The sequence below is a fragment of the Varanus komodoensis genome, unplaced genomic scaffold (genome assembly GCF_004798865.1).
Source record: "Varanus komodoensis strain SLA01 unplaced genomic scaffold, ASM479886v1 scaffold12, whole genome shotgun sequence".
NCBI lineage: Eukaryota > Metazoa > Chordata > Lepidosauria > Squamata > Varanidae > Varanus > Varanus komodoensis.
In genome coordinates, this window is record NW_025335349.1 from 2,386,525 (window position 1) to 2,407,881 (window position 21,357).

Here is a 21,357-nt window from a genome sequence, read left to right on the forward strand (position 1 = left end):
GTAACTTAATCACTTGGAATATTTAACATTGCTGTTGCATACTCAAAATTACAGAGTTACTTATTAATGTTACCTGTTTAACGTTTAGTCATCCTTTGAGTCCTGCGACATATTTCCTTAATAATCATCAGCCATCAAGTCTGATATTCTCAAAAGAAATAACAGCCCTCTAAACTGCCTTCAAGGGAGGTGATAATTAGCACTGAAAATTACAAATAAAGTTTTTGAAGTTGAATAGCAACAACTGGGCAGTGACACTGATGATTGGTTTGTCAAGACAAATTATTAGATAACTACGCAAATGCAGCCAACACACTCCTCAGAGTGAAAACAATAGGTGAGTCTATGCAATGCTTACATGTTGAATGGGATATTTAATGTGCGGGGAAACTCAAAGGTTGAAGAACTAGCATTTAGACAATCTAACACTGGTAAGCAGTAATCTTACCTCTTTAAACTCCATTACATTCTCACGAGAGACATGCTAATACAAACAAGTCAATCAGAGCGTGTGTTTAGCAAGATCAAGCTTAAAGGATAGTTTAGAAATCCATTTATTGTTTCTAAAGCCACGTCTTTTTTCCCATTAACATATTATACATTAGTGTCTGCTATCCATGATTCATGTCACAGTTTAGTTTGTTAGCTTTTAAATTATTTAACAACCATAAGTTATTAATACAACTTTTAAAGTCTTGCACATTTCTTAAACAAGCTTGGGTTCATTTATATATTTTGTTTTTGAAAAAAAATGTTTTTATATCGAAAACAGTTTAGGCATCTCTTGAAGAAGAAATCAAGCAGGCATTTAAAGCTAAACACACGTAATTCCAAATTTAGTTTCTTACAAAAGGTTTCAGCTTTATTGACAAATTATGGCAAACATATTTGACAAAATTATGGTTTCCTATTTAGAGAAGCTTACACATGGAACTTTATGTGATTTTTTAAAAAATAAAAAACCCAAAACAAATACAGGTTAAAACACTGGACAAATTCAGTTAGCTACATACATACAGTAGCTGATTGTTGTCAACCCCATTAAAACAGCATTTAAAATGAAATTTACAAACTTAATATTAAACATCTTAAATCTAGCTAACATATGTTAAAAAGACAGATTAAAACATCTTATCTACATCTTGATTATTTTCTGATTCAAAAAGGTCATATTACATTTTTAGCAACCCTAAATAAAAACTCAACCTTAGTAGTATGGGGGAATAGATGCAGCTTCATGCTTTTTTCCCCCTGTTTTGCTTTAAAATTACACACAACAGTGAGAAACAACCAAGAGAACATCATCTTGCTGAATGGTTTAGTCAATGCTTGCCAACGGTCTTTTAAAGTCCATGTTATAAAATAATACTAATGCCAGTGTCACTCCAATGTGGGAACACAAGAAGTATATAGGGTAATCATAAGCAGTAATTCCTAGGATAGAAAAGAAATGGGCTATTACTTGTCTTGTTGCTGTTTACGTGGAGACCACAGGTTATTAATTGTCTTTAAGGTGAGGTCACAGATGAGGAGGACCTTCAATATCTACCATAGGGGTGTTCCCTGTAACCCCCTCTGGTTGACCTGGGAGGTGGCGCCTTTAGGCTGGGACGGCTTATGGCCCACTCTTCTTGCACTAAAACAGACAAAATAAGAAGAAAGAGTTTGCTTTATTTTGGTAGCCATGCACTGCACACAAGATCAAGCTCTTCCCAGTGGTGCATTTAGCAAACAAAAAATAAGGATGGATTTATGATCTATCTCTGTGCCCTCCCTAAAATATTATTTATAAGATTCAATTGTCTGCCTAGGCAGCTCTCAGTGAAGAGCAACAAGCCTCTTTCCCTCATCTTATGCAAGATATGAATATCCAATTTACTGGTAACAAAATCACCCCTAGAAAAGCCATTGCTTTAAGTCTGTCTGCACCAAACTTATTCCACAACTGAGTTTCTAACATGCTATGCTAAAGCACCTAAGTGGATATCATTTCCTACGGTTGGAACATTAACTGGATCAGGATCTGAGTCACAATTGGGTAATTGAAATACATTCGAATTTGTACTTCCACATACAAGTAAAGACGAAAAGAATAGGAACAAAAATACTTTGAACTAAGGTACCATTAGGATAGCATTTTTCCAGGGTGTGTAGGCAATACTGAGTTTCCATGAAAATATATTAGTTAGTATATATACATCAATCATTCTAGTATCAACAATATATTGATTTACTATAGTCACTGGAGTAATGGAGGCGCTTAGTGGATTGACTATCAGTGTTAAGAATTTCACCAGCACATGGTAGCCTCTGTGCGGCTGTGAGTTATGGCACATGAGTAGCTTTGATTTGCTTTATGGGTTCCTGAAGCAGTACTGGATACCCAGACCCTGTTGTATAAACACCTTTGCTGATATACCCTCCCACTGGCCATTTAGAGAAAAGGAACATTGCACTGGAGGGTTCCAGGAACATTAATTGTATGTTTGATTAGCTGTCTTTCTGAATCCTTTGGTTACTAAAATTCTATAATATAGTAACCTCCTCCTGAGCACATTGAAATTGTAGTGTCAGTGGCTGGGAAGACCTCAGAAGGGTAGAGATCCAGCAGATTTACTCTGGCAAAGCATCAGACTGCACATAGAAGAATTGGTTATTTCAGTATTATAAGTGAGCACATTAACTGCTCACAATATTGACTGAACCATGAGCTTTGCTCAGGCCCTACCCATTCCTTCTCGTGTGGTTTCTTGCATCCTACCACAATTTCATTAAATATTCAGGGCATAATCATTCTAGAAAGACAAGCCCACACCTTCTAGCTAGCAGGTTATGTATCACACCAATGGAACTCCACTAATGCAACAGGATTTTCTCCTTATTTTCCTAAACAGTCCTCTATACTATCTGAAAATCTTCCCAGGAGGGCTCCCAGCCTTCTGCACCAATTCTGAAGGTATATGGGTGGCTGTGGAAGGGGAGGGGAGGGGAAGGGAGGAATTGCTTCCCTCCTGCTTCCTTCCTGGCCCCACTGAGAGAAGCAGTTCCACTGGATAGAAGAAGAACTACACCACTGGATCCAACCAGTGTCTTGATTAGTTAGAACATCCCTGTTGAAAAACCTCCTGTTCCCAGTCCGTGTATGTGTGGAGTATTTATCTTACATTTACGGGAGAAGTTCAAAGTCACACAGATAAACTGGGCAGCATGTTATTTCATTGCCATGTTCAAAAGAGATAAACACAAATAAGTCATGCCCTGAATGGCAGTGGCTACTTGATCCATATTTCCAGTCATTACAATATGCGGAAAGTTAACTTCTATGGAAAACAATACAGGAATGGTAACTTATACTGAAAGCAGTTTTCAGAAAAAAATAAGTAATAGAAAATAGTGTTTCATGAAAACAAACCTGTTAACAGATTATTTATCAGTACTTTCACCACTCATATAGCCCCAGATACTAAATTGGGCTCTGTAATTTAAACACTCAGGTGTTTCTTATTCAGTTACAGATATCATGCAAAACCCTTATACACCACTAGCTAGATTAGTACAGGAATGTTGCCATCTAGCACACATTTAGGAATATGTGGGTAAACAAGGATTTGAGCAAGAGTTCTAATATTGTAAGAATGTGATACAAAATTGTGATTCTTAGAGAAGTTATTGTAAGAGAGAGAGAGAGAAAATCGTAAATGCTTTTAAACTGCATTGCAATTTTGAATGCTGTACTGCACCAGATGGTTTTTTGCACCCTGCATATTTCTGTTAACATCTAACCTATGGTCTGCCTCTGTTTTAAAGGGATCCTCTGTCCAGAGGGCTGACTAGTCCAAGAGGTGATCTTATTGGCACTGTAATGGCAAGTCGCATGATGCTCATCCTTCTCAGGTTAGTTCTGCCATTATATTCCAGATTTAATCAGACCAGTTATATCATGACTCTTTTATACGTTGTGAATTTCTCCTGATATAGATATGCACATATATGTAAAAGCTGGACCTTCCCTGCACACGTCTCCTTTCAAACGCCTCCTACTTCTGCAATTGCATTGGACGCCTTCTTGGCACAGTGAAAACTCTGCCGCATTCATTGCAGGTACCCCGGCTGTGATCCATGCATTCTGCACCAACACTGGGCCTGTGCTGCCTCATAAATGGAAGGTGCTCTAGTGCAGTTCTCCCCCAGGCTGATGTAAGGAAAAGAACCACCATGAGGAAGAGCTGGGCCTTGATGCTCAGTCTACCTGGAAAGCAGACTGAGCCAGGCGCACCAGTCACTGCGTCACTGCCCTCCACATATGGTGAGATGCACTGGTTGTCTATTTGATGCTACATATACAATACAGAAATGTGCATGTACACTATAAATTGGTATGTGCAAATCTTAAGTAAACTGGGCCCCTCTTAGTTTAGTGACATATTTCCTCTCTTTTGGAAACTCCTAGAGGCCTCCCTAACCTATAACAGTGTTCCCAAGCCCAGAAGGCCTTTCCTGCCAGCTAGGGTTCTACTTAGGCAGTGATTTAAGCTGTCATGAAAGGGCAGCAAATGCTTGCTTGCATATTTATGTATTGTTATTGGAAATTTCTGTTTGAGAGGGGAGAGGTGCTTGCAACATTATCTGCCCTAAGTCCCAAATAACTGAGCTAGTTTTGGGCACTGTGCCTGGGGGCATGGGGTGTGGGGTGGGAATATTTGCTGTTCTGCCTTGGGGGGCACAATGTCTTGGGCCAGTCCTGAGCTCCATTCTGGCACTGTGTGGCAGCTCTCCTTCAGCCAGGTATTACAGAAGGAAAGTGAGAAAATGCACATCTCAACATGCCCCTCTGCTGGGATACAGCTTGGGAATGGAACCACGCGTGTTTCCTTTTCTCTGGCAGCAGGCTTTCAGTTTCCGAGGGAACTCCTGACTGCATCTTCTCAGTGCTGAGCCCTGTGAATTAACATATAATTCCTAGTCTCTTGCCATATTCCCCAGAGATATTACTTCAGTGCATTATATATGAAGAGCAATCAGCTGCTTAGCAATCAGTGAGGTGAACAGGTTAGTTATTCTCTGTAGTCGTGGGACCACTACGACCGTTTCAATGACCAGCCCTTCAGCATTTTCCTTGGGTTTCAAGAACTTGGTGTAGGCCAGACAGCTGGTGATTAGCAAGAGAAGGGAGTAAAATATGCACAATTATTTCTGGAGCTCATTCCCAGCTGAATCAAATCAATGATCTCAGTTGTGCACCTGCATGAACAAACTAGCAAGCAGCCGACGGTCGAGACACCAATTAGACAACAAGAGAGTGTGTGATGTCTAGTCACATGGGTCAGTAGCAAAGAACAGCCGTGCTAAGTTCTGCTTGAAAAACACAGCAGATTGGGCAGGTCATGTACAAATGTAAGGGCACACAAGACATATTAGTTATCCTCTACCATGACAAAGTTTCGTCAGCCTTTCAAGCAGATTAAATCCATACTTTCTCATCACGACCTACTCAACTGGTTTTCTGCTTTTCTCCTCCAAACTACAGTAACTCCCTTTCATCCTGGGTTGGGAGAAGGACTCCACACCACTAGACCCAAATGACGGTTATTTCAAAAGTCACTGTGTGGTAACAGTGTGTGAGAAATCTGTTCTGTCAGATTTTTTTTCATCGATTTTAACCACCCAGGAATGGAATGGATGCAGGCAGACCAGACATGTTTCACATCCAAAAATCTAAGCAATTCCAGAGTTATATCTTATGGAACAGTAGAAGTGTGTCTGAGAAATGTGCACTTTTGAAAAACGTGCAAAGAAAAAAGTGAACACTAGAAAAATGTGCACTGAAATGCACATGGTATTGTTTTAATGCAAGACCTAGATATTTTTTCCTGTAAAGAAAGAGAGAAAACATCTGCATGGCAAGGACAGAGAATGAACCTAGAGATGGGAAATGGAAGCAGCACATGGAAATGGACTAAGTAGATCTGCCCATCACGAGCGGTAGCTCCCTTTGGAGAAGCAGGTATTCACTGTCTCCAGAACTATGTGAGCAAAGAGGCAGTAAAGATGGTGCTCACCTTCATACCAACAAGGTGCTAAAAAAAGAAAACACCCTAGTTTCCTTAATATGTTTTTGTTATGGTCTACTCTTCATCAGAGACAACTCTTTTTCTACCCATCTCTGTGACTCTGATTTACCTCCTTTCTAGAAAGTTTCTTTTCTTTTGGGGAAATTTTCTCCAAAGGGAAAAGAGCTTTCTATGTAGGAGAGAAGACATTTGCTTCTGATGAAAAATATCTTGTACCCAAAATGTGCTACGCATACTGATACGTTTCTATAAATAAATTACTTGTTCTGACACCATTTGAAGTTGCCTATGAAAACTTGGCCTGAACATTCCCCTCCATCCTCTCTTCCTTAAGTTTCCAAATGCCAAATGACTGACTTGCCATATGGCCAGATTAGTAGACAGTGTAAGGATACAAAGGAGGACTGGCTTCATTTTCTTGCAGTGCTTATGAAAGCTTTGTGTACTTCACATAAAAAAGTATGAAACAAAGTGCATGCAGTTGACTGGGGGATGGAGTTGGGAGAGGAAAGTCTAAGCAAAGGCAGAAAATCAATGGGTGAACATGCCCCCCAGAATCATGACCAACACCACCCCACCCATGGCTTTATGCTCAATTGCTTTTTGGGATCCCATAATTCCTGTTCTATTTTTTAAAACCCAGGTAAGTAGAAAGTCAACAAACAAAATGCTTCCCATCACTGTATTTCCAGTGTACTTTTGCCCAGCTAGAGAAGGTTTTCCAAGCACACTCAGGAACTGGGAGAATCCCTGGAAGATAATGGTGAAACTGCTGTTGAGCTCTGCCACATGCATATTTCACTGTTTCTCGACATCAAGGGAGGGAAATGTCTTCAGAGGACATGTTGACTGGGGATGATGGGAGTTGGAATTTAACATCTGGAAGGCCAACTGTACTCCACCTCTGCTCTCTAGGGATAAACATGATATGTTAGCTTATCCCTCAAGGCAGAGAGCTTTTCAGTGAGAGAGTAGTTGCTCTTGCGCTCTTCCAGCTGCTGGCTGCTGCATCATTCCAGCAACAGCTTTAGCTCATGATGCGCTGGTTTGTCTCAAAGCTGCCTTCAACAGGCACCTGCACAGGCTCATCCCATATCTTGCCTTGGGGTCTTTTAAAGCATGAGCCAATGTGTTGGGAAGACTCATCATATCTGTAATGCTTATTTTTTCCCAGAAGAATATAGCTGTCTGGCCATTTTCTTGTGCATCCGGCAACTCACACCCTGTGCTTTCCCTTCCCCTGCTGATCATAACCCCTGCCGTTTTCAGGTATATTATAATTTTTCTCATGCAGTTGATGCTTGCCTAGACAAAGGTAACTGTAAACAGTCTTCCACATCCTGGTGTTTTCCAGTTGTGTTGGATTGCAATCCCCCTAATTCCAAGTCAGCATGACCACTGGCAGTCTAAAACATCTGGAGGGCACCTGGTTAGGGTTAGGAAACTGCTCTACAGTGACTCTGTCTGTTCTAGATGCTCCATCTGGCAGCCTTATACCTTCTTGCCTTCATTTCCCACTTTGGAAGGTCATAACATTTCACCTGGACTTTCTTTAGTTTGGCTATTGTTTTCTCTAAGGATGGGTGAGAAATCTGCTTCATTAGATTTTTCATTTTTCTTTTCTTCCCAGAGTTTTTACAATACTCATCATCCAAAAGTCATGAAACAAATACAATTTGCATCTAGAACTCTATACATTTCCATGGTCCAGAGAAAAAAATATCCAAAATATGTGTACATTTGAAAAAAGCACAAAGAAAAAATATGTTGAAAGGCAGTTTAATCAAAGGTTGATTAAATACAAACAAGGCAAAGTATTTGAAAAATGTGTACAAAATATGTACACTTTTAAAATGTAGATTGACTTCCTCTTAAAAAGCAGCATCTGCATGGTAGCAACATGGAAAAGATTGGGATGTGAAAAAGGGAGAAAGCAGACTTGATCGGTCCAGTTGCTGCTGTTGTTTCTATAGTGCCCAACAGCTGAACTGTCCGTGTGATTTACAACAGTTCATAAAACAAGCATAAAACAGTTTGCTCTCTTTTGTTTTAGATAGCATTTGTATTACAGATGTGTCTTTGTCATAATCTCCTAACCCAATAGCTTGTTTTCTGACCAACTTAAATACTTAGCTAAGATTAAGCTCCCCTTTGAACATTCTTGGAGTTATCCATCCAGTTAAGTTTAAACAGCTCAGTCCATGAGCATGCTGTGTTGAAAGCTGAGAAGTATTTTTGTCCTTCTGAAATAACTGGAATTAAAGCCATTCTAATCACAGTTTCTAACTGGATCATAGTTTACATTTGAATGGGGGATGAGGGAGGGAGGAAGGAGGGCATTGCAAGAGATGGGGAACTGAGGAAGACTAGAAAGCTTTGGGAAAGGTTGAAGGCATTGGAAAGAAAGGACTAAGGACATGAGTAATCATGACTACAAGTTAATCAAGAGTTATGGGATTTTGTTTTAAAACCACATGTATTAAATGCATGAGCAGAAACCTTTTATTAATGTGGATACTTCCAATTTGCTGAGTTTTCACTGAATCAATACAGCAGCCCACCATTAAATAGGGAATAGGAAGTTAATTGCTATTATCACTAGCTGCCAGCCTCCCTGGTTTGTGATCAATTGACAGTTACTTATTATTTCAGTAGCGTTACTTAAAATTCACACTGGCTCTTTGCCATTCCATTCACCAGGCTTTGCGTAAACTTCCTGCACGTAGTGGGAACATTCTTTTATTGATGCACCTTCCGTAACATACATTAAAAAGGCTGCCAAGTTCATGCAGGCCGGTAAGAAGTAGAAGAGACGTGCATCTCAAGTGGGTGTGCAGTTTGACAGCATTTTTAAAATGGCACATCATGTTCTCCTTTAATTTAGAACATCTTTCTTTAAAAGGGAATCAAGTGCTTAGGAAGTTGATAAATAGGAACATGAACACAAAAGGAATATTGAAGACATGATTCATGGGAGTCCACAAATTTTGGTCAGCTTTGGTAGCCAATAAGGAAAGAGTTGTTGTTGGGACTCTGCCCCACCTCCAAGAAGTGGGTTTTCAGGAACGTTCCCCTCTCCCCTCCCAGCTCCAGGCAATTCCTGCAGCTGCAATGGTTGTGTAAACTGCAGTGCCAAAATGGCAGGTCACAGCTCTCCTTTGGAACTGCTAAAGCGACAGGCCTTTTCCCTGCACTGGCACTGAGCTATGTTGGGCTACGTTGCAGAGGGAGGTGGGGTGAGGCTGGTCATCTTGTTATAGACGTGGACAGGCGTGTGCTGTAGGGAAGCAGGGAAGAACTGATTGCACAGCCACAATCGCATCTTTTTGATTGTACTTGCAGTGCTTAAGTTAGGAGAAGGAGAAGTTCCTGATTAGCCAGGATCAAATCGGGCCAACTTGACTGCCCAACCGAGCATTCTCCATGGGCTTCTTCTCAAGGCCTGCCTACTGCTCAAGTCCCCATGTGGAAAGGAATCCTCATGCTATCTCTAATCCTAATGAAAGGACAAGAGATGTGAGGGGAATCCCTGTGTAATCTCCTTTCATATCGTTGCTGAGGTCTGTAGGACTGAGGCAGTGGTGACTGGCTCCCTCAAGCTTCGGTCATGTCCATCCCTGTACTGCTTGCATCACAGTGGGCACATGAACAGCATGGGAAAGAGGCCACTGGCTGGGCAGGCACCAGTCAAGTTGCTTTTTCCATGCTGGGAGAGGAGCGAGGAGGAGAACTATGGGTGGACAAACTCGACATCCTGCAATGGCATGAGACTTCATGACATCCTGCCCCTTGACCTCATCTTACCCATCAACTTCGATCTGTTGGGGAAAGACTGCCTTAAGTTAAGGCTCACCTGTCTTAACTCAGCTGAAGTGAACCATAAGACTCACTCTGCTTGGTCACACGAGTTCTCTTGTTTAAAATGCATTTATTCATTGCTATTTGCTTTAGCTCTTGTTTAAGGATGACTTTGCATTACCACTTTTCTTGGAGATCCATCATCACACACTGATCACCCATGTGCATACTGATATCAGACCACATATATGCAGAACATAGGACCAACTTGTGTTAAGTACGCTTCACAGACAGTTCAGAAGAGCATGTTATCTTTGGATACTGACCATGAAACCATCATGGGTTTTCCCCACAACAAAACACACAATGAGTTGAATGGCTCAGCAAGAGCATGTGGACCTGCAGATAGTGTTGGATTCCAGTTCTCATTGCTCCCAGTTCCTATGGGATGATGAGAATTGTAGCTCAACACACCTGGAGGACAACATGGTCGCTGCCACTGGGCTAAAACTTCTGCCTTGAATATGGCTACTTTTTGCAAGGGTGGAAAACACAGGTTTCAAATTAGATTATGGCTGTTCAAACTAGGACACAAAGTGGAAGAACTGGCAGGAGAATTGTTTTGCCTTAATACCAGTCCTTACATTGTGTGACATTGACATTCAGTATTCACTTTCCTAAAGGAAAAAAGAACCAGCCTGGATAGGAAAATGTGAAGTTATTTATATATTGGGCAAATAAGCAATAAGCACCCAAAACAGTGTTTGATCATCGGCTGAATGGTATGTAATTAAGTTAAGATCTGATCATTAGCACAGAGTTACAAAGTCATGACTCACAAGGGTTGTTTCCAAGATCAGATTACAAGACTCATAAACAAAGTCCTCATTTCTTCCACATACTGATAATATCAGACAATAGAAGATTCATAGCTCATTGGAGATCAATGGCTACCTCTGCAGAGAAGTCGGCACTTCTCTGTAGAAATTCTCCACCTTCCCCCACCACAATTATTTGTCAGAGGGAAGATACCAAAGGATTTAATAAACCATCTTTTAGGTATATCTTAGGAGAATTGGCCTTTAGGGAGGCTACTGACTCAGACTCCAAAGGAGAGGATTCGTTTCTTAAGAAGTCGAAGAGATAATGAAGAGGGATGGAGAGAGGGCAGGAGTGAAAAAGAGGACAAGCATTCCGTGGGGTGTTCTGTAAATCCTAAGATCAAATGAAAACTTGAAATCACTAAGAACTGAATTCAATTACCCATTGCACTTATTAAGGCAGCAGCGCTCCTAGAAAAGTTCAGGAAGAGTCAGCATTCTTGACCCTGTAGAATTTAGTAGAAAAAGACATCCTGGCCATAAAACCTAACAGTGCAAGTTAGGGAAGCCTTTTCATTTTGGTTCATTCAGATCACAATACTTTTTGTCCCCAAATCAACAACTTTGGTGTACAGAATGTATGAAGGGCCAAAAGTAAATAACAAGCAAACACTATGGCACCGGCTGATCAGATGCCTGGAGTGCTCAGCCATAAGCAGAGAAATGGCCTAACTTTTCTGCAGTCATAAACTGCATACTGTAAGGAAAGGATGGGACAATTGTCCTTTTAAAGATTCCTTCCATCTTTGGTGTAAAGTAGGGTAAATAAACATTTTTATTTGTCAATCTCTTTGGAAGTGATACTGAAATTAATGTATGTACTTTTTGCACAACCCCACTTTAAACACATTTTCTTAAAAATCAGTCCCCTGGGTTGTATCCAACATCAAGGCAAAGTTTGGATGTGGGTGAACGTCTCAAAGAATAAAGAGGGAGAAAGCAGGAACCCAGAGAAAGCAATGTGATATGAAACTGCATTGGCACTTCTTCAGTGTACCTTTAGGGTCCCATATTTATGATGCAGTGCTGTGCACTTCTAGAGAGAAAAGTCCTAAAATTTCCAGTACCTCACAGCCAGCCTGGTTAGCTGCATAATGCTGGGAATTTTTATGACTTACTTCTGTCCAAACACACATAGGATTACGGCTTTGTTAATCTTAACTGTGGAACAAAATGCCGTTTCCCATTTACTAATATCTTTGTTTGACATTGTCCTATTAAGAAATCATGATTTTAAATCATGCATGAAGGAACTGAAATGCTGCCTTGGATTAGAATGTGCTCCACAGTTAAACAAACACAATTATTTTTAAAACTGTCAGCTTGTATAAACTTTTGTTGTTCCTCTGTATCTCCTACTTTTCATGATTTCTAGTTATTCTCACTGCTATATCCACTTGTATTCTTTGACCTATTTCTGACATATTTTTATTGGAATAAATGATTATGTGCTTCAATAGAATTACGTCAAAGTTTTTGTTTGCAGCAATTTTTGCAAGTATTTATGGCCAACTCTTATGCATTTTAGCAGTGGAGAATTATATAAAATCAATCCCTGGTGTTGAGCCCCTTGATACAAACATAAACAATATTTTGAGGTCAGATATACTGCCTCCTGAGAGCTGGATCTGAGTTACAGTCCCTGCTGGGCTACAAAGCTCACCGGGTGACTTTAAGATAGTCACTGACTTGCAGTCTAACCTACCCTGAAAGGCTGTTGTGAGGATAAGATTAACAAGAGGACAAAAGATAGAAATATAATTAATAAATAAATGGGCAGGTTGCTTTCTGTCTATGGTTAAACACTTTAATGGTGCAACTCAGTGTATGCATATGCAGAAGTGGCTTCCAGTGTGTTCAACGGTACTCCCAGGAAAGTGTGGTTGGGATCCCAGCCTCAGCGTCAGAGTCACTTCCAGGTTTTGGAGGTGCTCTGAGTAAGGCATCCTCCCAAGAACCCGCTTTCCCTGGGCACCTACCTTCCCACCACCACGTGCTCCAGCTGCTGCCCTCCTTCTTGCCATCGCCAGCATTTGCTTGTGTGCCAGGCAGCTAGCCAGCGGAAGTGGGCAGCGGCACCCACCACTGCTGCTGCTCACCACCACTGCTGGTGGAGCCAGAGTGAGGGGCTGGTGAGCAAGCAGGGTGCCATGGTGAGGAGCTGGAGGAGGAGGAGGAGGCAGAATTCCGAGGACTTTTGTCCATGGGTCCCAGGACTGGCCTCAACATGTGCCCAAGCATGCCTCCCTGTGACGTTGGCTTAGTGCTGATTTCAAAGGGATAATTCAACAAATGTGCTATTATTCAGTTATGTCCGTGTCTACTTTTAGTTCGATAAGGGCTGACTCCTGGGTGTAGGATGGCAACCTAAATCTCTTCCACTGGCCTGCTGTCACTAGCTGCATTTCCTCCTTTAAACGAACGCCGGCCACTGGCCATTTCTATTGCAAAACACTCTTTATTGCTTCCTCCTTCTCCTCTGAATCGGAATAAGCATCTCTGAAATGGCCGGAGCCCTGTGGGAACACTTGCCTGGGCCCACAATCTCCCTTGCTCCCAACACCTTCAGCTGACTGCTGTCAACTGCTTTAAAATCAGCTAGATCATTCACCCATAGAATAGAATCAGCTCCAGTAGGGGCTTACGACTGCAGGCGTGAGCATGTGCAGGTGTGTTTCATTTATGAGGCTACGTTCCATCGACAAGCAGAGATACACCTTGTGGAAAGCTCCCATTTTTGTGCTTCACGTGGTCTATCTCGTAGGTGAGTATGGTTTGTTTAGGCAACCTACATTTTCCTACATGGAGGACTGGTATTCAGTCCCCTCCATATTACTGCTTTTTCTTAATCCCAGTTAAAAAATGGGATTATCACATAAAAAGTAATATTCACTTGCAATAATACATATATTTATCATCACCATGATCCAGTGATAGTGTTTTCATTTCTTTTCTAGAGTAGGCAGAGAGGCCTCATTCTGGATCTTAAAAGCCCCCCAACCTTCATATTGTAGCCCTGATCCAGACTGGAGACCCTGTTTCTATTCTAACGTAAAAATAAAGTAATAATTTAAAAGCATTGATACTAGACACAGAATTCATGTAAGGTCTGGTCTGTTCCTTACTGTTATATGCACATGGAAGCAAAAGGGCCTTAATAAATTTGACTGGAGGAAGGAATTCTGCTTGTAAATTTCCTTGCAGGAGGAATTCTGTACACTCTCCTGGAATGAATGGAGAAGTCAGCCAGCAAAATATCTGATTGTTGTTGCTGCTGCTGTTGTTCCTATTGTTATTATTACTATTAATTTCATTTCTATAATACTCCATAGCCAAAGCTCTTTGGGTGGTATACACCACAGTATAATCCAGAACAATGAAATACAGTACAAATAGCAACAAGACAGTAAAAAAATCCTGAAAAGGAAAAGTATCACCCAGATAACTCTTTCAGGCCCCTGAGATGACCTGGAATTGAAAAGATGGCAAGTTTGGCACCGGGAAGGCCACAGCAGGGAGGCCACCACAGAAAAGGCCCTCTCCCTTGTTGCCATCCTCTGAGCTACCTGTCGGGTTGGCACTCAGAGGAAGGTCCCACAGCTTGAGCGCAGTGCGAAGTAGATCGTGTCTGGGAGAGCCTCATGAGACCATGTGAGACACTCTGGCTTGGGACATGAGCACCACCAGGACAAAGCATTTATTTCACGTTACTAGAGCTGCTTCTTAAAATAATAATAATAATTAATATTATTATTATTAATAATAATACTTGGACAGAGATTCAGACTAAAGGCCTTAGTGAGCCTGATGTGGTGACAGAAAGCAGCAGTTCTTGGTGGGTCTGAGATAGCCCCAAGGTGGTGGTGAGGGTGTGTTATGTATTGTGTTCTACCAAATGAATCCAAGTTGGCAGGGTGTGTGTTTTTATTTCTCAGGTAATGAGTCTCAAAACAACAATAAAACTTTGCTTAAACTGTCCCCATCCCCACCTCCAGTCCATTGGCAACCCTGTGTTGGAGTGAGTTCTGTTAAGTAATTTAGGTGTGCATGTGTGTAGTGGGTGAATAAAATTTGTTTGACAAAATAAACAGGAATTTTGGAAAGCACTGTTCTCATGAACTCAAACCAAGGTTTGACCTCATGGAAGCAGTACACTGGGGGAAGCAACTTGGACCCATCATCCTTCACCATGTCTATACTGGCTAAGCTTAGTAGGAATTATACCCTAAAACAGCTGGAAGACCACATGCAAATGCTATAAATAAATAAATAAATAAATAAATAAAATTGCTAATCTCTGCCACATATTCAAAGTGCTACTTTTTAAAAATACATGTGATGGAAGTATTAGATAAGTATTTACTTTCTAAAAAGGGTGAAGCTTTTGGGTTGATTTTGCTTTTGTTGCATAAGATAGCAGATATGTACCTCATTCTTGTCAGATCAGTAGGACTGGCAGATCTTACTGCAACATAGATCTGGGCACTAATCAGGATTCACTATTGCTTTTAAAACTGATCTACCACTAATGCTTTTGAGAAACTCTGATTAAAATGGATTTCTTCAGTTTCCTGGCCTCTATCCCACAACCCACATATTGCCTCAAAATGACATAAATCAGCTTAGCCTGGTCCCTGTAAAAATAGGAGTGGAAGAATGTATGAGAGATTTTCAGTTGTCACTGAGTGATTGGTTTTCTAACTTCACACTTTTACCAAAAATAGAACAGGCCTTACCGTAGCTGTCATAAGCATCTTCACTTGTTCCATGACCATAGTCATAATATTCAGGCAGACTGCAATAGATTCAGACAGCAAGTAAAGTTATTGCAAAAGGAAACCTTCAAACTAATAAATCTAAACAGATGAAGAGAAAAGTTGATATTTTTTGCCCTTTAACAAAATTTAGAACAGGAAGCCACTAACTTCTATCTAAGAGGAAACATTGAAATAAAAAATAATGAACAAAATTATAGCATACAGTAAATGGCCCTGCTCCTCCTCTTTTTTCTTTAATAAAGTGACTCTTGAATAACAGCAGTATTTTGGAGGATCCAGTATGAAGAATAGAAGGGATAATTCTACCATAGATTGCCATAAAAGATACTAATACAATCAGTTCTTCAGTCCCCGTTAACCTGAACTAAGAATTCCAATCAAGCTTCAGAACACGCCAGTCACAATATTTGTTGAATGAACATTCCCCGTTGAAAAACAAAAAGCTTAGCCATTCTTGGCATGAACTTGTAGAACCTTTGCCTTCGCTTGCAGTAGTTTTCATCACTATAGACCACTGTTGGAAACAGTCAGAACTGTAAGTATTGGAAGCCATATGAAATTCGCTGTGCTAATAACCCCAAAACATTACAACCAGCTTTTCTTAATGCAGCATCCTTCATGGTTGAAATAATCTGTTTACAGGGCTTAGAAAGTGCAAGATGCACCAGATGTGTCAGCAGCTTCTGAGGAAGAACCTCATAGCTCAGGTGCAGGAAGGCAAGAGTTGCATTCCCATTGGCAAAGGTATCACCACCACTAAAGGCAGATGGGAGGTAACAACGGAAGGCAGATTTCACAGCTGGATCCCTTGTTGAGACCTTAGAAGCGTGGGCTGTAAAAATAATTTCTTAGAGTGGTCCGGTGTCTGAATTTACACAGGACAGTCCTCTGTTTGAAGGGCTGCAAAGGGGCTGTTTGTCTAAAGGGATCCTCCATTTAAAGAGATAATCTATCTGGTTCTTGTTTTAAAATTAACAGATGGCAGGCTGATCTGGCAGGTTCATAGGTCACCAACTAATAATCTTCAACACCATGGCAAGATGTACTGTATTTCTATTTAAATTACAATAATCCTAAATTTGCAAGTACACATTTAATTTATGCAAATTTTATGCTAATCTATTCTTTTTGGTAATGCATTTTTCTCTTTTGGTCATTCATAAATGGCCACCCTACCTGTCATTCTTATCCTAAACTCATCAGTTTGAAAGGCCCAACTCTTACAAATATTTATGTTAATAACACAGACATTAGCAACATTTAATGCTTATTAAATTGTGTAGCACTTGGCATGTGCTGCTGTGGCCTTAAGTTGTACTTGGAATGGGAATGTTCTTTGCTGAGCCTTACTATCTGCTGCTGTATTGTAATTAGCAAAGCGAAGATACCACACTCACAGTCGCCTGTCCTTGCTGTTATGCTTTACTTAAACACACATCTACACACCTAAAAAGCTTTTCATTTTGGAACAAAGATATGGATACAGACATTGGAATGATGTGACAATGTCTCAAGAAATGTCACTGGAGTAAAAGAGAGAACCTTTGCAGCTGTTCCCTCAAGCTACTGGTGGCCACACTGCTGCTGGATAAACAAGGCACTGAAGCCTGAGCGAGTTCCTGGGCCCTGTTGGGCCTGCCCAGGGGCGCAATGCTTTTTGTCCACAGAGATCAGGAGACTCTGAGCCAAGGCCTCAGTGGGGTTGCAATTATATCTGGTCCCACTACCCTGGCACCTCACCACTATTATAAATAAAAGGCAAAATAAGATAATTTATCGTTAGTTTTCTTAGTTTGCCAGTAAAGATTCCAATCTGAAACAGAAGGCTTGATATTTGGTAAAAAGTAGTGTTTCTTTTTGATTTTCATGTTGAAACTTACGAATTACAGGAAATAGAGCTAGATATATCTAATATAGAATTCCGTTTCTTTATGAAATACCTTAAAGCTTTGATATACTTTTTGTAACTGAACAAAGCAGTGATCTGAAATTATGCTACTGGTACATTGATGTTTGTGAGAATATGAACAGTAAAAGATACCACTTAATCGAACTAACCACATTTGGTGCTTCCCTTCTTAAAGAGACTAAGAATGCCTGAGAGTTTGTGTGAATGGTCTGGGTGCGCTTTACTGTCTGTATGATGGGAGCTGTTGCTGGAGGAAGAGAATATTGGTGGAAAGGAATACTTTTGTGTGGCACCCCATCATTTTGCTTTCATACTGCTGACATGAAGGTTGGAAGGCAGGCAGGCAAACAGAAATGAGAGTTACTTTACATCATAGGATTAGGCTTCGGACATTGAGATCTTCAGAATAGGGACCTTGTGTTGGTGCAACATTCAGTTGTGTTGATGAACTGTACTTTTGAACTGTACTTTTGCACAGGTTTAACTCCTACTTAAGAATTCGCTGCTGGAATCTGAATATTTATAGAATTCCTACTTGGTTCTTTAATTCATGCTATTGTAATTCTAGGTGCAATGTAATAGTCTGTTGCTTGTATTTATCTGAATAATATTCTCCTCTAGCTTTTTATTAACTGTAAATGCTGACTTGCATTTCAAATCTCTGAGCTGGCATAAATGGCTTTTGATGACTACTTTAACACAATGTAGAAAGACAAAGTTCAATTACTTCAAATTTGTGCACAAGTGCAACAGATCTCAGTAAACAATTATTGCAGGAATCAGTATAAACAAAATTTGGCTATTTAATTTTAAATTTCATTTCCATCCCATAATTTAGCAAATGCAGTGTTCATGAATCCAAGTAAACCAGTTTTCCTTGCCAGCGTTAATAGAAAAGAAGACACTAGTCTCTGTGATTAGCATACATTAGTCTGCAGGCAACATAGTGTACCATTTTCCTGAACATGTGCGGCTACCTGAAATCACAGTTTGTCAGGCACACCAGATTAACTCATTATCAACTGCACTTGTTTTTCCAGATTCTGAACACTGCATTACATTCTGGCCTCTTGGCTTCTGGACACTCTGACCGAAAGCAGTGACTGACTGTTGCTTTAATTTTGGCATTGCATTACTAGCATGAAAGCAAAGCCACATGGCCTTGTCTCCAGCTACAGAAAACTTACACAAACCATGCATTCAGTAATTTTGAATGTTGCTGCTTCCCTCTTGATCAACACATTTTATTTAATCTGACATCTCATGCCTGATTTCTATGGTTTTATGACCCCCCCCCCCCAATTTCCCATTATGTTGCTTTTTGTAGTTGCTTAATCTGATTTATTCTTAATCTGTGCTTGATCTATCATGGTAATTGTCTTTACAAGAAGTTTTTAAGTTCACTTTTCCCCCAAAAAACATTTAAATAAGGCAGAAGCCATGACCCACAGGTTAGAAAGAACAGATGCCTGTCTAATAAAGAATTGAGAAAAAAACATTGGGGTAGCATGTGGCTATGATTTTATTAGATCTTACTTGCAGCTTCTGCACTCCCTTATCTTCCTCCCCCCCACTTGCCTAATAAGCATCTAGTCTTGCTCTCGTGTGACCAAGAAATGAAACCCAGCATCAGGCCATGTAAACGGGGGCTACCTTTATGTCTGGTGGCTCTCACTGAGTTCTATAGAGCAAATAAAATTGGCCAAAATCACCAGGAGATAGGGCAGATTTAACTGCTTATACAGACACTTCCCTTGACTGTACCTCTTTTTTCACCCATATGAATGAAATGTTGGCAATTGATTTGCACTGGAACAAGAAAGTGCTGTACTTGAGCAGTGGGGAGACAGGTCCATCACTTCCCATTCTTAGAAGGCAAATGACCAATTGCAGGAAGGGCGCAGTATGATTCTGATGCTTCCTCTTTATTTCAATATTCAGTATGATGATACTCAGCTCTACATCTCGTTTTCTACCAATCCAGGTGAGGCAGTGCCTGGCTGAGCTAATGGGCTGGATGAGGGCCAATAAACTGAAGTTCAGTTCAGACAAGACAGAGGTCCTGTTGGTAGGCGGATCGGGCTTTGGGGAAGGGGACCTTGACCTTGTCCTGAATGGGGTTGCACTCCCTCTTAGGGACAAGGTTCGCAGCTTGGGAGTGCTCCTCGACCCAGAACTTTCACTTGAAGCTCAGGTGGTGGCGAGGAGCGCTTTCTTTCAGCTTCGGCTGATCCATCAGCTGCGTCCCTACCTGGAGAACGACTGCCTGGCGACAGTGACACACGCACCGGTAACTTCCCGACTAGACTTCTGCAACGTGCTCTACGTGGGGCTGCCCTTGAAGATGGTCCGGATACTTCAATTGGTGCAAAATAGAGCTGCCAGGCTGCTGACGGGGACTGGGCGTTATGTTCACATGATTCCAGTCCTCCGTCAGCTTCACTGGCTCCCCATTGAAGTCCGGGCCCAATTCAAGGTGTTGGTGATGACCTATAAAGCCCTAAACGGCTTGGGTCCTGGTTACCTGAAGGAGCGCTTACGTCCATATGTGCCTTCCCGCCCCTTGAGATCCACGGGAAAGGCCCTTCTCCGGGAATCCTCTGTGAAGGATATTAGGAGGGTAAGCACCTGGAGGAGGGCTTTCTCTGTGGTGGCGCCCAATCTATGGAATGCGCTCCCCAGAGAGGTCCATCGTTGTTTGTTTTTCGGCACCAGGCCAAGACCTTTTTATTTAAATGTCATTTTAATTGTTAACATTATTAATTGATTTTCATCTTTGGCCAGGATGTCTCCAATTATATTGTTATTATATTGCTTTTATATGGTTGACATGTATTTATTTATTGTTGTGAGCCATCCCGAGGCTTGGGCGAATGGGGCGGCATAGAAGCTTGCTACATAAATAAGTAAGTATCCAGTGCTGCCTGCATGCTAGTGGGACCCACCACTAGCAGAACAGGAATCTGGCAGAACTCGGGTCTTGTTTTTTTCAGTAGCCAAAGCAGATAGCAGTAATGCAGAATAAAAAGATGGAGTGACTCCAAACACCATGCATTTTTAAAAAAATAAACCAGTGTTTTCTTTATTGCTGTTATGTGACACTGAAATAAATTGGAAGCTTGCTTAGTAAATAAACAATGTACTGAAAACAAGCTAAGGGAAAAATCTAATCTTAAAGCTGAGCTATAAATCATGTATCAATCTTCACTTTTTAAGAGGCATTTCAGATAAGATGGATCCAAAAGTTAAGGAGTCACTCTTTCTCAAGAAGTACGGCTATCTGATTAGCAGAAATGGCTGACTGCAGAGCATAAGCCTGCATTTTTTAAATCGATCATTGGCATCTCAGCTTAAAGCTTCTAGTGCTACTTTGATATAATGAATTCAAATAGAGGCCATTTCTAATTGGTAAAGAGATCTAAGGTTGACTACCAGTTTATTGCTTGGCTCCCTTTTTATCCCCATTTACTGTCTCAGAATCAGAGATCTTCTTCTAACCTGAATTAGCTGCCCTTCTTATTTCCGGTTGTAAACACCTGTGACTTCACTAAGACCACTGGAAGAGGCCTTGCTTGTTGCATTGCAAGGTGCAAATTGCCATCTTATGGCTACCTGGAAGTGGGCCTCCTCTGTGAGAGAGTCTGCCTTCTGAAATGCCTGCCTTCTTGGCATGACTGCTTGTGCCATGCTTCAGGCATAGCTTACAGACCCAGGTCCTTTCCAGGGCCTTCCCTGATTGACTATGCTGCCCAATGGGCTTGCTAATTATGACTCCGTGAGTAATTCGTTTTCATGTTTTTATATGTCTTTGCTTGTAAAGTGGTTAGAGATATTTTTAAAATATCCTGAGCAATATATAAACCTATGAACTAATGAAAAAGAATGATAGCTTCACCCTTTCTAAGGGAACTCTATTATGG

At 40.9% G+C, this 21,357-nt stretch overlaps 1 protein-coding gene across 1 annotated transcript in view; it reads right to left on the reverse strand.

Annotated features, from left to right (window-relative positions):
- Positions 1–1,538: 1,538 nt before the first annotated feature.
- KHDRBS2 (KH RNA binding domain containing, signal transduction associated 2) overlaps positions 1,539–21,357 on the reverse strand; it is a 387,570-nt gene continuing 367,751 nt past the window's right edge. The window contains exons 8-9 of the mRNA XM_044422177.1: positions 15,487–15,545; positions 1,539–1,636 (exon numbers count right to left, since the gene is read on the reverse strand). Of these exons, the coding sequence (XP_044278112.1) occupies positions 1,539–1,636; positions 15,487–15,545 (157 nt within the window). The remainder of the gene's footprint in view (positions 1,637–15,486; positions 15,546–21,357) is intronic.